Source organism: Xenopus laevis, chromosome 9_10S (assembly GCF_017654675.1).
Source record: "Xenopus laevis strain J_2021 chromosome 9_10S, Xenopus_laevis_v10.1, whole genome shotgun sequence".
Classification (NCBI taxonomy): Eukaryota; Metazoa; Chordata; class Amphibia; order Anura; family Pipidae; genus Xenopus; species Xenopus laevis.
The window spans coordinates 113,602,097-113,615,508 of record NC_054388.1 but is presented as its reverse complement, the minus strand read 5'-3'; the positions used below and the strand labels follow the sequence as shown (position 1 = coordinate 113,615,508).

The 13,412-nt window shown below is 42.1% G+C and overlaps 1 protein-coding gene across 3 annotated transcripts in view; it reads left to right on the top strand.

Moving 5' to 3' along the window:
- Positions 1–13,412, top strand: part of LOC121398946 — a 99,831-nt gene that overhangs the window by 28,943 nt on the left and 57,476 nt on the right. For all 3 annotated transcript variants that reach the window (XM_041578579.1, XM_041578580.1, XM_041578578.1), the window contains 2 exons: positions 1,182–1,214; positions 2,536–2,622. In XM_041578579.1, coding sequence (XP_041434513.1) covers positions 1,182–1,214; positions 2,536–2,622 — 120 coding nt within the window. The remainder of the gene's footprint in view (positions 1–1,181; positions 1,215–2,535; positions 2,623–13,412) is intronic.

The window sequence follows — 13,412 nt, the reverse complement described above, 5'->3', positions numbered from 1 at the left end:
CCAAGATTCTGATATTAACTCTTCATAAATGAATCATTCACTTCCCAACACTTTTTCCAGTTCAGTTGATTTCAGACAGTTCAGAGATAAAAAGAAATTCAGTTACTTTCTATTTTCTTATGTTTGGCCTTACTGAGCAAAATCCCTGGGTTTCATTAACAGCAGCTGTTAGAATTGATACAATAGTTGCTGATATTTCCCATAGATCCTACTGAGAAATGGATCAATTCATAAAGCAAATTGGAACAGAATCTACACCTGGCTGAGCTGCCAAACTGAAACACCACAGACACCAGGGCCGGATTTACATAGCGGACGCCCCTAGGCCCACTGCCATTTGTCGCCCCTGTCCCCTCCCCTTTATTTGTGCAAATCTTCATGGAGATTGTATCTCCTGTGCATCCCCAGTGTTTTTGAACCAATGTGGGTGTGGTTGGGCAGCATGCCCCCCCTAAAATCCTGCCGCCCTAGGCCCAGGCCTAGGTGGCCTTCCCACAAATCCAGGCCTGACAGACACGAACATTTAACTTTAAACTCCATTTTGGGAAAACTGTAAAAAATATAAAAAGATTGTAATTAAAAAAGTCTTCATTTCTGGTCAATAATTTGAAAACAACTGAACAGAAAAAAAGTGTTTGGAAGGTGAACCACCCATATAAAAAAGAAAGAAAACATTTTTGCTCCTTCTCTGGTTTCCTTTTATTACAGCATTCTACTTTCTTGACTGTTGATTTGGAAGTTTTTGCACTCTATCTATGGCCATTTCCTTGAGTGGAGAACTTACCAAGGAATGTTTTTATCACAACAACCTAAGTTTTTTCTGTTTTAAATATCTAATATCTGGCAAAAGCTATTTGACATTGACAAATCTTAAAGGAGACTACAAAAGGAAGTTTGAGAACAAACTAATATTCTCTCCTCATAACTAACAAACCTGCCTCCCTCATAGCCAATCATAGCCCTGCAGTCATGCAAGCAAAGATAGACTTTAGTTCCCTATCAGGTCAGCCTAGTTGCTATCCTATAGTGCAGTATGTTGAGTACTGCTGGCTCCCAGAAATGTTCATTAAATCAGCCCAAAACACTACTTTTCTCCCCAGTACATAAAAAGGATTTAAAGGAGTATAAGGCACTGGAACTTTACATTCTCCCCTTTAATTTTATTTTTTATTTTATTACAGAGGACATGTTGGAAATGTTACAAAAGGATACTGGTTGGTAAATAATTAATATGTTGTTACAGTATTTGCCTCATAATGCCCTATATGATTTCACCTCTATTACTGAAGGTTCTTTAGAGCATTCCTGAAAACTTTACTTGCTTAATACTAAATCTCTAGCATTTGCCAAGATTCTGATATTAACTCTTCATAAATGAATCGTTCACTTCCCAACACTTTTTCCAGTTCAGTTGATTTCAGACAGTTCAGAAATAAAAAGAAATTCAGTTACTTTCTATTTTCTTATGTTTGGCCTTACTGAGCAAAATCCCTGGGTTTCATTAACAGCAGCTGTTAGAATTGATACAATAGTTGCTGATATTTCCCATAGATCCTACTGAGAAATGGATCAATTCATAAAGCAAATTGGAACAGAATCTACACCTGGCTGAGCTGCCAAACTGAAACACCACAGACACGAACATTTAACTTTAAACTCCATTTTGGGAAAACTGTAAAAAAGATTGTAATTAAAAAAGTCTTCATTTCTGGTCAATAATTTGAAAACAACTGAACAGAAAAAGTGTTTGGAAGGTGAACCACCCATATAAAAAAGAAAGAAAACATTTTTGCTCCTTCTCTGGTTTCCTTTTATTACAGCATTCTACTTTCTTGACTGTTGATTTGGAAGTTTTTGCACTCTATCTATGGCCATTTCCTTGAGTGGAGAACTTACCAAGGAATGTTTTTATCACAACAACCTAAGTTTTTTCTGTTTTAAATATCTAATATCTGGCAAAAGCTATGACCTTGACAAATCTTAAAGGAGACTACAAAAGGAAGTTTGAGAACAAACTTAATGTTGGTTTGAAAAAACATGTGAAGTGACTGAATTAAATCAGGAAGCAGTTCATGAATTTTGTTACAACAGCCCCGCCTGCTGGTCAGTTTCCCACCAGTCTGACCACCAACTAGTCAAGTTGTCAGGAGAAAGAAAAGGCTGCTCTGATGTTCTTCTGCTTAGGAACGATTTGAGAAAGGTTTCTAATTGTTTTCCTAAGCAGAAGAACATCAGAGCAGCCTCTTTCTTTCTCCTGACAACTTCCTTGACTACTTGGTGGTCAGACTGGTGGGAAACTGACCAGCAGGTGGCGCTGTTGTAACAAAATTCATTCATATTAACAGTACATGTATCCCTTAATATCTTGGAATAAAAAAATAAATAATGAATGTAAATTAAAAAAAGTGCTTAAAAAAGCCCCCTCATCAATTTTACATTTAAAAAAGTTTTAAAAGTTTACTTATCCTATTAAATAATATAAGGCAAAATCCATGGTGCTGATGTGACTGGCTAATGACTGCTCTTGGTTTACAGAAGGGCCGTTTAGCACAATAGGAAAAGACGAAAGGGAAATGTCATCATCTGACTCAGACTCAACAACAACATGCTTAAATTCTCCCGGTAAGGACAAACATACCCATGTATTTGTCAACACAAGGTATAGGTTTATTTTTGTTCATAGTGTCACCACAAGGTACAGGTTTGAAACCTTTAAGTCTGTGACTGCAAAGCAAGTGTGGGAGCTGCTAAGCGAGTGTTGCATGTGATCTAAGTGTTAAAGGGATTGTTCACCTTACAAACACTTTTTTCAATTCAGTTATTTTTAGATTGTTCCCCAGAAATAAAGACTTTTTTCATTTACTTTCCATTATTTATTTTTTAAGTTTTTTCTAAAATCTAAGTTTAAAGTTGAATGTTCGTGTCTCTGGTGTTTGAATCTGGCAGCTCAGTAATTCAGGTTCAGACTCTGAACTGTTACAATTTTGCTCCATTAGTTGATCCATTTCTCAGCAGCATCTCTGGGGTATTTGCAACTATTGTATCAATTCTAACAGCTGCCTGTAATGAAACCCAGAGATTCTGCTCAGCAGGGACAAAGATAACAAATGTATCAACTAAATGTATCAATTTAGAACAGTTTACAGGATCAGCGACCCCCCCAGAGCTGCTTCAGAAGGAGAGAAAATACACTTTACACTTCAATATTAGAAAAACCGTCACACATAGAAAATAGAAAGTCATAGGAAAAAGTTATTTCTGGTGATCTATCTGAAACCAACTAGTTGGTTGAAGGTGAACAACCCCGTTAAGCAGCATTAAAAACCTTAAGGTATTTAAAACTAAAAAAGGAATTGCACTTGGGAGACTGTAAGTACCCAGTGTAAATGAGTGCAAGTGGATTTGCTAGTATTACTCAGTGTGTGTCACATGTATGTAGTGTTGGAGCAGCAGTTCCATGCAGTATTTACATGTGAGAGATGTCGGTGGGTTTTCATCTTGGAATCTGAACTGCAGACTCTAAGGGGGGAATTTGCAGCAATGAGGGCAGTGGCAAATATTTGGTAGAAAAGGAGGCTCACAGAGCAACCACTGGCAGGGGCCAGTGGAGTGGGGGGAGGAGAATGGGCAATGGAGGCTAATGAGGGAGGCAGGTTTGTTAGTTATGAGGGGAAGTAGGGGATAGAAGGGTAGGGGGGCTGGTCCACAGCTTGTCCAAAACAACAGATTCACCATTTTGGCTGAAGATACTGGGGGAGGAAAGCTCTGAACTGGTGTGTATGGAGTAGACTGACTCTCAGAGCACCCTGGGAGGCAGTGGCTCTAATACGGGTGGTGGGGGAGGGCAAGGAAGGAAAGGCAGATTTTAGTTATAGGTGATGCAATTAATAGAAAGGTGGATAGGGTAATCTACCACAAGGACCCTTAATCTGCTGCTGCCTGGGTTTAGCATGTGGTGGAACAAGTGGACAGATTGTTGGAAGGGGCTTGGGAAGACCCAGTGGTCTTGGTACACATAGGTACCAATGACAAAGTTAGAAGAGGTGGTGAAGTCCTGAAGAATAGGGATTTCGCTGTTCAATTGACGCCCATAGACTTGTATGGTGTTGTGCGACAAAAAAAAAATTTTTTTAGACGCACATAGACTTTAATGGGCATTGCCGACGGCAAATTTTGGGTGAAACAAATGGGTCAAATTTTCCCATCCCTACTCAAGAACAATTAAAAAAAAATAGGTGTAAAGTTGAGGGCAAGGACTTCCAAGGTAATTTTCTCAGCGATATTACCTGTTCCATGAGCAACGCTAAGAAGACAGTGAGAGCTTAGGGAGATTAATGCGTGGCTGAGAGATTGGTGTAGGGAGGAGGGTTTTTGGAGAACTAGACTGAATTCTCAGTCAGCTACAGGCTGTTTGCTAGGGATGGGCTGCACCTCAATGATTATGGTGCAGCTGATTTGGGGGAGAAGATGGCTAGAGGGTTGGAGGAGATTTTAAACTAGGTGTGGGGGAAGGGTTCAGTAAAAGATTACGTGGAAGACAGATTAGATGAGATAGTGGGCAAAGGATGGGAAAATGGGGAGGAGATTTGGTTGGGGGTACTGTTAAGATGGGAGGACCACAGGTCATATGTTCAAGATGGTACCAGTATTAATATTTGCAAATGCAAGGAGTGGTAAAATGGGAGAGCTGGAGGTGCTGGTTCTGGAGGGAAAATATGATGTGATTTGTGTGGCCGAAACATGGCTGAATGAGTCACATGACTGGGCAGTAAATATCAGTGGCTATACTTTGTTTCAGTGGGACAGAGGCAATAGATAAGGAGGAGGGGTATGTCTGTTTGTTAGGCAGGATTTAATAGCTTATATAAAGGAGGAGGTGATGTTAGAAAATGAGTGGGCAGAAGTCTTATGGGTGGAGTTCTTAACCAGTTGGCCAGTCAGGAGGCTATGCTCCTGATGCAAATAGAAAAGGCTGCTAGTTTGGGTAAAGTAATGATAATGGGGGATTTTAATAAGCCAGATATTGACTGGAGCAACAGTACTGCCAGATCAGTTAATGGGAACAAGTTTATAAACTGTTACATGACAATTTTATGGCACAGGTTGTTGAGGAGCCAATCAGAAAAAATGCTATTCTGGATCTAGTGATCTCAAATGACCCAGAACTTACAGCAAATGTGCAAGTCATTAAACCCCCATTAGTGACCATAATGTTATATCATTTAATGTCTTGAGCAAAAAACAAATATACACTGGGGCAACAAAAACCATGAATTTCAGAAAAGCTAATTTTAGTGCCTTTAGGGCTGCCCTTCAGAGTATTGATTGGGGCATTACGTTTTCAGCTAAAAACACAGAACAGAAATTGTTGTCATTTAAAATTATATTAAATTGTTACTCTTTTCAATTTATTCCCTTAAGGAGTAAATGTAGAAGCTCTAAGAATCACCCTATGTGGCTTAATATAGAAGTAAAGAAGTTAATAGGAAAGAAAAAAAAGGCATTTAAAGTCTGTTGGGACAGAAGCTGCATTTAATGAATATAAACACTATAATAAATGTTGTAAAACAGGAATCCAGAAGGCAAAGAAAGGAAATGAAGAGTGCATAGCAGTGCAATCCCAAAAGGATTTTAAGTATATTGATAGTAAATAAATGTGGGTTGAGAGTGTTGCTCCTTTAAATAATGGTACCAGTATGGTTGTAACAGATACATAAAAGGCAAATCAGTTCTTTTCTTCAGTGTATACAATAGAGGAGTCTGAGTTCCCAGGCTCACCTCATAGCTGCACTGATGGCTCAGCTCAATCTAGTCAGTGGCTGACTCAGGATATGATTCATAAAGCTTTAATAAAAATTAATGTAAACACAGCTCCACGGCCTGATGGCATACACCCCCAGGTTCTAAGAGAGCTTAGTTCAGTTTTAGACCAGCCCCTATTTCTGATTTTCTCAGATTCACTTTCATTTGGTATGGTACCTATGGATTGGAGAAAAGCTGATGTCATTCCAACATTTATAAAGGGATTATGATCTCAGTTTGACATCTGTGGTGGGTAAATTATTTGAAGGCTTGTTAAGGGATCACATTCAAAATTTTGTCCCAGTGAATAGGGATGTCGCGGACTGTTCGCCGACGCTCGCCGAATGTTCGCGAACGTCGCGCGACGTTCGCCATTTTGGGTTCGCCTTAGCTGGCGCTTTTTTTTGACCTCTCACCCCAGACCAGCAGATACATGGCAGCCAATCAGGAAGCTCTCCCTCCTGGACCACCCCCACACCCCCTGGACCACTCCCCTTCCATATATAAACTGAAGCCCTGCAGCGTTTTTTCATTCTGCCTGTGTGTGCTTGGAAGAGCTAGTGTAGGGAAAGAGCTGTTAGTGATTTGAGGGACAGTTGATAGTAAGTTTGCTGGCTAGTAATCTACTTGATACTGCTCTGTATTGGAGGGACAGAAGTCTGCAGGGATTTGAGGGACATTTTAGGTTAGGTAGCTTTGCTGGCTAGTAATCTACCTTCTACTGCAGTGCTCTGTATGTAGCTGCTGTGGGCACTGATCTCTTCTGATCTCATCTGCTGACTGCTGTAATAACCCAATAGTCCTTGTAAGGACTGCTTTTATTTTCTTTTTTGTTGTTTTACTTTGCTACTATAAGAGCCCAGTGCTATTAGTCTAGCAGTGTTGGGGAGTGGGACTGGTGTGCTACTGTGCTGCTCCTAGTAGTTCAGCAGCACCAACCCGAGTAATTTTTTTTTTTTAATATACATTTATATATTTTTTTTATTTTACCTATCTTACTGTTCTTTAACGTGTACAGTGCTGTTTGCTGTTCTTCATAGTAGTGCACCAATAGTAGTGCACTTGCAGGCATTATTTGCCCAGTGTGTTCTTCAAACAACTGCCATCTAGCTGTGTGAGCTTGTTCACATTCTGTCTAAATATCAATAATAATACCGTCTCCAGAAACACCACCCGAGTGACGTTTTTCAAGCAGCAATAATATATTCCGTATCCACTGCTGTAGTAGTGTGTACGTTGACCTTGTAGGCATTGTTTGCCCAGTGTGTTCTTCAAACAACTCCCATCTAGCTGTGTGAGCTTGTTCACATTCTGTCTAAATATCAATAATAATACCGTCTCCAGAAACACCACCCGAGTGACGTTTTTCAAGCAGCAATAATATATTCCGTATCCACTGCTGTAGTAGTGTATACGTTGACCTTGTAGGCATTGTTTGCCCAGTGTGTTCTTCAAACAACTGCCATCTAGCTGTGTGAGCTTGTTCACATTCTGTCTAAATATCAATAATAATACCGTCTCCAGAACCACCACCTGAGTGACATTTTTCAAGCAGCAATAATATATTCCGTATCCACTGCTGTAGTAGTGTATACGTTGACCTTGTAGGCATTGTTTGCCCAGTGTGTTCTTCAAACAACTGCCATCTAGCTATGTGAGCTTGTTCACATTCTGTCTAAATATCAATAATAATACCGTCTCCAGAACCACCACCTGAGTGACATTTTTCAAGCAGCAATAATATATTCCGTATCCACTGCTGTAGTAGTGTATACGTTGACCTTGTAGGCATTGTTTGCCCAGTGTGTTCTTCATTTTCAAACAACTGCCACCTAGCTGTGTGAGCTTTTTCACATTCTGTCTAAATATCAATAATAATACCGTCTCCAGAACCACCACCCGAGTGACGTTTTTCAAGCAGCAATAATATATTCCGTATCCACTGCTGTAGTAGTGTATACGTTGACCTTGCAGGCATTGTTTCAATTTGTTTGCCCAGTGTGTTCTTCATTTTCAAACAACTGCCACCTAGCTGTGTGAGCTTGTTCACATTCTGTCTAAATATCAATAATAATACCGTCTCCAGAACCACCACCTGAGTGACGTTTTTCAAGCAGCAATAATATATTCCGTATCCACTGCTGTAGTAGTGTATACGTTGACCTTGCAGGCATTGTTTCAATTTGTTTGCCCAGTGTGTTCTTCATTTTCAAACAACTGCCACCTAGCTGTGTGAGCTTGTTCACATTCTGTCTAAATATCAATAATAATACCGTCTCCAGAACCACCACCTGAGTGACGTTTTTCAAGCAGCAATAATATATTCCGTATCCACTGCTGTAGTAGTGTATACGTTGACCTTGCAGGCATTGTTTCAATTTGTTTGCCCAGTGTGTTCTTCATTTTCAAACAACTGCCACCTAGCTGTGTGAGCTTGTTCACATTCTGTCTAAATATCAATAATAATACCGTCTCCAGAACCACCACCTGAGTGACATTTTTCAAGCAGCAATAATATATTCCGTATCCACTACTGTAGTAGTGTATACGTTGACCTTGCAGGCATTGTTTTAATTTGTTTGCCCAGTGTGTTCTTCATTTTCAAACAACTGCCACCTAGCTGTGTGAGCTTGTTCACATTCTGTCTAAATATCAATAATAATACCATCTCCAGAAACACCACCTGAGTTGTTGTTGTTTTAAAAATAATGCCAGGCAAAGGCAGGCCGCCACGCAGAGGCACTAGGGGCCGTGCTGCTATGCTATCCTGTGGCCCTAGGAAATTGCCCAGTTTTAAAAAGGCAATGACCCTGAACTCCCAAAATGCTGAAGAGGTAGTTGACTGGCTTACACAGCACACCCCATCCTCTACCGTTTCTAACTTTACCACAACATCCTCATCCTCCACTGCTATGGGCACCCCACGTAACACTTCCTCCACCACCGGCGCCCCTTCTTCACTGGAGTCAGAGGAGTTATTTTCACATGAGTTTCTTGAACTGAGTGATGCACAACCATTATTGGCAGAAGAAGATGAAGGAGATGAGGACGTTACACCAGATTTAATTCTGGCAGAGAACACAACAGAGATGGACATAATGAGTGATGAGGAGGTCCCCGCTGCTGCTTCATTCTGTGAGCTGTCAGAAGAAATTGATGCATCTGAGGAGAATGATGATGAGGAGATTGATGTTTTGTGGGTGCCCAGTAGAAGAGAGCAAGAGGAGGATAGTTCAGATGGAGAGACGGAGAGTCAGAGAGGCAGGAGGAGAATAAGACTAAGAAGAAGCAGGGAGGACAGCTCGCAGGGAACAGTAGGGCAACAACATGTATCGGCACCTGTGGTCAGCCGGCCAACGCACCCGCCATTGCCGCCAACTTCTACTGTTACCTCCAGATTGCCAGCTTCAAAAAGGTCAGCAGTGTGGGATTTTTTAATGTGTGTGCCTCTGACAAAAGCGTTGTAATTTGCAATGAGTGCAGTCAGAAACTGAGTCTTGGGAAGCCCAACAACCACATAGGTACAACTTCTATGCGAAGGCACATGAACGGCAAGCACAAAGCACTTTGGGAGCAACACCTCAAAGGCAACAGGCAAACTAAAAGCCACCCTCCTTCTGGTCCAGCATCTTACTGCTCTACCTCTGCTGTCCTTGACCCGTCTGAACCACCCTCCACTCCGCCTTCCACCTTGACCACCAGTTCCCATTCCCAGTCATCTGCCCCCAGCCAAGTTTCTGTGAGGGCCATGTTTGAGCGTAAGAAGCCAATGTCTGTGAGTCACCCCCTTGCCCGGCGTCTGACAGCTGGCTTGTCTGCACTCTTAGCCCGCCAGCTTTTACCATACCAGCTGGTGGACTCTGAGGCCTTCTGCAAATTTGTAGCAATTGGGACACCGCAGTGGAAGGTACCCAGACGCAATTTTTTTTCAAAAAAGGGAATACCACACCTGTACAACCATGTGCAGAGCCAAGTCACCGCATCTCTGTCACTTAGTGTACTCCTGTCATCTCTGCAGTCACAGGCCGATCGGTGGCTGACCCCACACCAACTGAAGATCGGAAAAGTGGTGTGTGACAATGGAAGCAATCTGTTGGCAGCACTGAGACTGGGCAATTTAACACATGTGCCCTGCATGGCACATGTTCTGAATTTAATAGTCCAACGTTTTGTCTCGAAGTACCCAGGATTCCAGGACGTTCTCAGGCAGTCCAGGAAGGTGTCAGCCCATTTCAGACGTTCCTACACAGCCATGGCACGCCTTGCTGACATTCAGCAGCGGTACAACATGCCAGTCAGGCGTTTGATTTGCGACAGCCAGACTCGCTGGAATTCAACGCTCCTCATGTTGGAACGTCTGCTGCAACAACAAAGAGCCGTCAATGAATACCTGTTTGAACCGGGTGGTAGGACTGGATCTGCAGAGCTGGGGATTTTTTTCCCCCGTTACTGGGTGCTTATGCGCGATGCCTGCAGGCTCATGCGCCCTTTTGAAGAGGTTACAAATATGGTCAGTCGCACCGAAGGCACCATCAGCGACCTAATACCCTTTGCTTTCTTCCTGGAGCGTGCCGTGCGACGAGTGACAGATGATGCTGTAGACCAGCGTGACGAGGAGCAGGAAGCGCACCAGAACGAACCCAGGCACCTGCTGCAACGCAGGGAGAGGTGTCAGAAGTGGAGTCAGAGGAGGAAGGTGGCTTTGTGGAGGAGGAGGACCAACAGGAGCAGGCTTCCCAGGGGGCTAGTGGTGACCTTTTGGGGACCCCTGGTCTTGTACGTGGCTGGGGGGAGGAGACCATGGATGATGCAGTCCTTGATAACGAGGAAGCGGAGATGGATACCTCTGCATCCAACCTTGTGAGAATGGGGTCTTTCATGCTGTCATGCCTGTTGAAGGACCCCCGTATCAAGAGGCTTAAGGAGAAGGACCTGTACTAGGTCGCAACGCTACTAGACCCTCGGTACAAGCATAAAGTGGCAGAAATGTTACCAACGTACCACAAGTCCGAAAGGATGCTGCATTTACAAACCAGCCTACAAAACATGTTGTACAATGCTTTTAAGGGTGATGTCACTTCAGGAACTCATCAACATTCCAGGGGCAGAGGTGCCAGTAATCCTGCCACGAGCGCACCTGCAAGGACAAAGCACTTTGGCCACTCTGTAACGTCAGACATGCAAATGTTTTTCAGTCCAAGGCAGCGCCACAACCCTTCTGGATCCACCCTCAAAGAACGCCTCGACCGGCAGGTAGCGGACTACCTGGCATTAACTGCAGATATCGACACTCTGAGGAGCGATGAACCCCTGGACTACTGGGTGCGCAGGCTTGATCTGTGGCCAGAGCTGTCACAATTTGCCATGAACCTCTTGTCTTGCCCCGCCTCAAGTGTCCTCTCAGAAAGGACCTTCAGTGCAGCAGGAGGGATTGTAACTGAGAAGAGAACTCGCCTAGGTCACAAAAGTGTGGATTAACTGACCTTTATTAAAATGAATGAGGGGTGGATCTCGGAGGGTTACTGCACGCCGGAAGACTTGTTCTGACTCCCCATGCAGCTGTCCTTCCCTGCACGCCTCATGACTCCACACACAGCTGTCCTTTAGCGTCCTCCTCCCTCCGCCACCGTTACAAACTAGGGTGCAAACCCTACTGGTTTAATTTGAATCCAGGTAAATCCTGAGTTTTTCTGGCCTCTGTGCTTCAGTGGCTGCAACCAAAAAAATGAATATTTTCAGCATTTATATGGCATATTTTTTCTGGCCTCTGTGCTGCAGTGGCTGCGACAAAAAAAAATGAATATTTTCAGCATTTATATGGGATATTTTTTCTGGCCTCTGTGCTTCAGTGGCTGCGACAATTTTTTTATATTTTCAGCATTTATATGGCATATTTTTTCTGGCCTCTGTGCTGCAGTGGCTGCGACAAAAAAAAATGAATATTTTCAGCATTTATATGGCATATTTTTTCTGGCCTCTGTGCTTCAGTGGCTGCGACAAAATGTTTTTATATTTTCAGCATTTATATGGCATATTTTTTCTGGCCTCTGTGCTGCAGTGGCTGCGCCAAAAAAAAAAGAATATTTTCAGCATTTATATGGCATATTTTTTCTGGCCTCTGTGCTTCAGTGGCTGCGACAAAAATTTTTTATATTGTTAGCATTTATATGGCATATTTTTTCTGGCCTCTGTGCTTTAGTGGCTGCGACAAAAAAAATTATATTGTTAGCATTTATATGGCATATTTTTTCTGGCCTCTGTGCTTCAGTGGCTGCGACAAAAAAAAATGAATATTTTCAGCATTTATATGGCATATTTTTTCTGGCCTCTGTGCTTCAGTGGCTGCGACAAAAAAAAATGAATATTTTCAGCATTTATATGGCATATTTTTTCTGGCCTCTGTGCTTCAGTGGCTGTGACAAATTTTTTTTATATTTTCAGCATTTATATGGCATATTTTTTCTGGCCTCTGTGCTGCAGTGGCTGCGCCAAAAAAAAATGAATATTTTCAGCATTTATATGGCATATTTTTTCTGGCCTCTATGCTTCAGTGGCTGCGACAAAATTTTTTTATATTGTTAGCATTTATATGGCATATTTTTTCTGGCCTCTGTGCTTCAGTGGCTGCAACAAAAAAAAATTATATTGTTAGCATTTATATGGCATATTTTTTCTGGCCTCTGTGCTTCAGTGGCTGCGACAAAAAAATTATATTGTTAGCATTTATATGGCATATTTTTTCTGGCCTCTGTGCTGCAGTGGCTGCGACAAAAAAAAATGAATATTTTCAGCATTTATATGGCATAGTTTTTCTGGCCTCTGTGCTTCAGTGGCTGCGACAAATTTTTTTTATATTTTCAGCATTTATATGGCATATTTTTTCTGGCCTCTGTGCTTCAGTGGCTGCGACAAAAATTTTTTATATTGTTAGCATTTATATGGCATATTTTTTCTGGCCTCTGTGCTGCAGTGGCTGCGACAAAAAAAAAATTAATATTTTCAGCATTTATATGGCATATTTTTTCTGGCCTCTGTGGCTGCGACAAAAAAAACAATTTTTCAGGAAAGTACACATGCCTAATTTTTCAGGGTTCTGCAACAGTGGCAAAATCGCATCTTTTATGGTCACCGCAGGTGATCAATAAAGTAGACCAAAACTGGGCCCACACTGCAGAATCTGTGTTTTTTGGTTCACTTCACTGTACATTGAATTACCTCTGCCTGACCGTGCACGTGCGCACAAGCACGGTGACTGCTAAACACACCACTACAGAAATATTGCCACCAACAGGACGAACATCCTGGAGGTGACAAGCTCAACTAGTAATTAACAACTTTTATTTGCTCACTTGACGGTATCATTCATTAAAGCTCTTTGCGTTTGTTTGCCTTGTAGTAAGCGCCGCGTTTCGTCTTTGCGTGTGAACAGGCTGTAACCTTTACACGACTTGATTGGCATATAGACGCCGGATGTTTTAAAGCAGTTTATTACACAGGTTTAGAAATGTAGTGTGATTTCTGCCCTTTACAGCACAAAACGCAGCGCTGTGTCAACAATGTATTTTTTAGATACATTTTTGCCCTTGATCCCCCTCTGGCATGCCACTGTC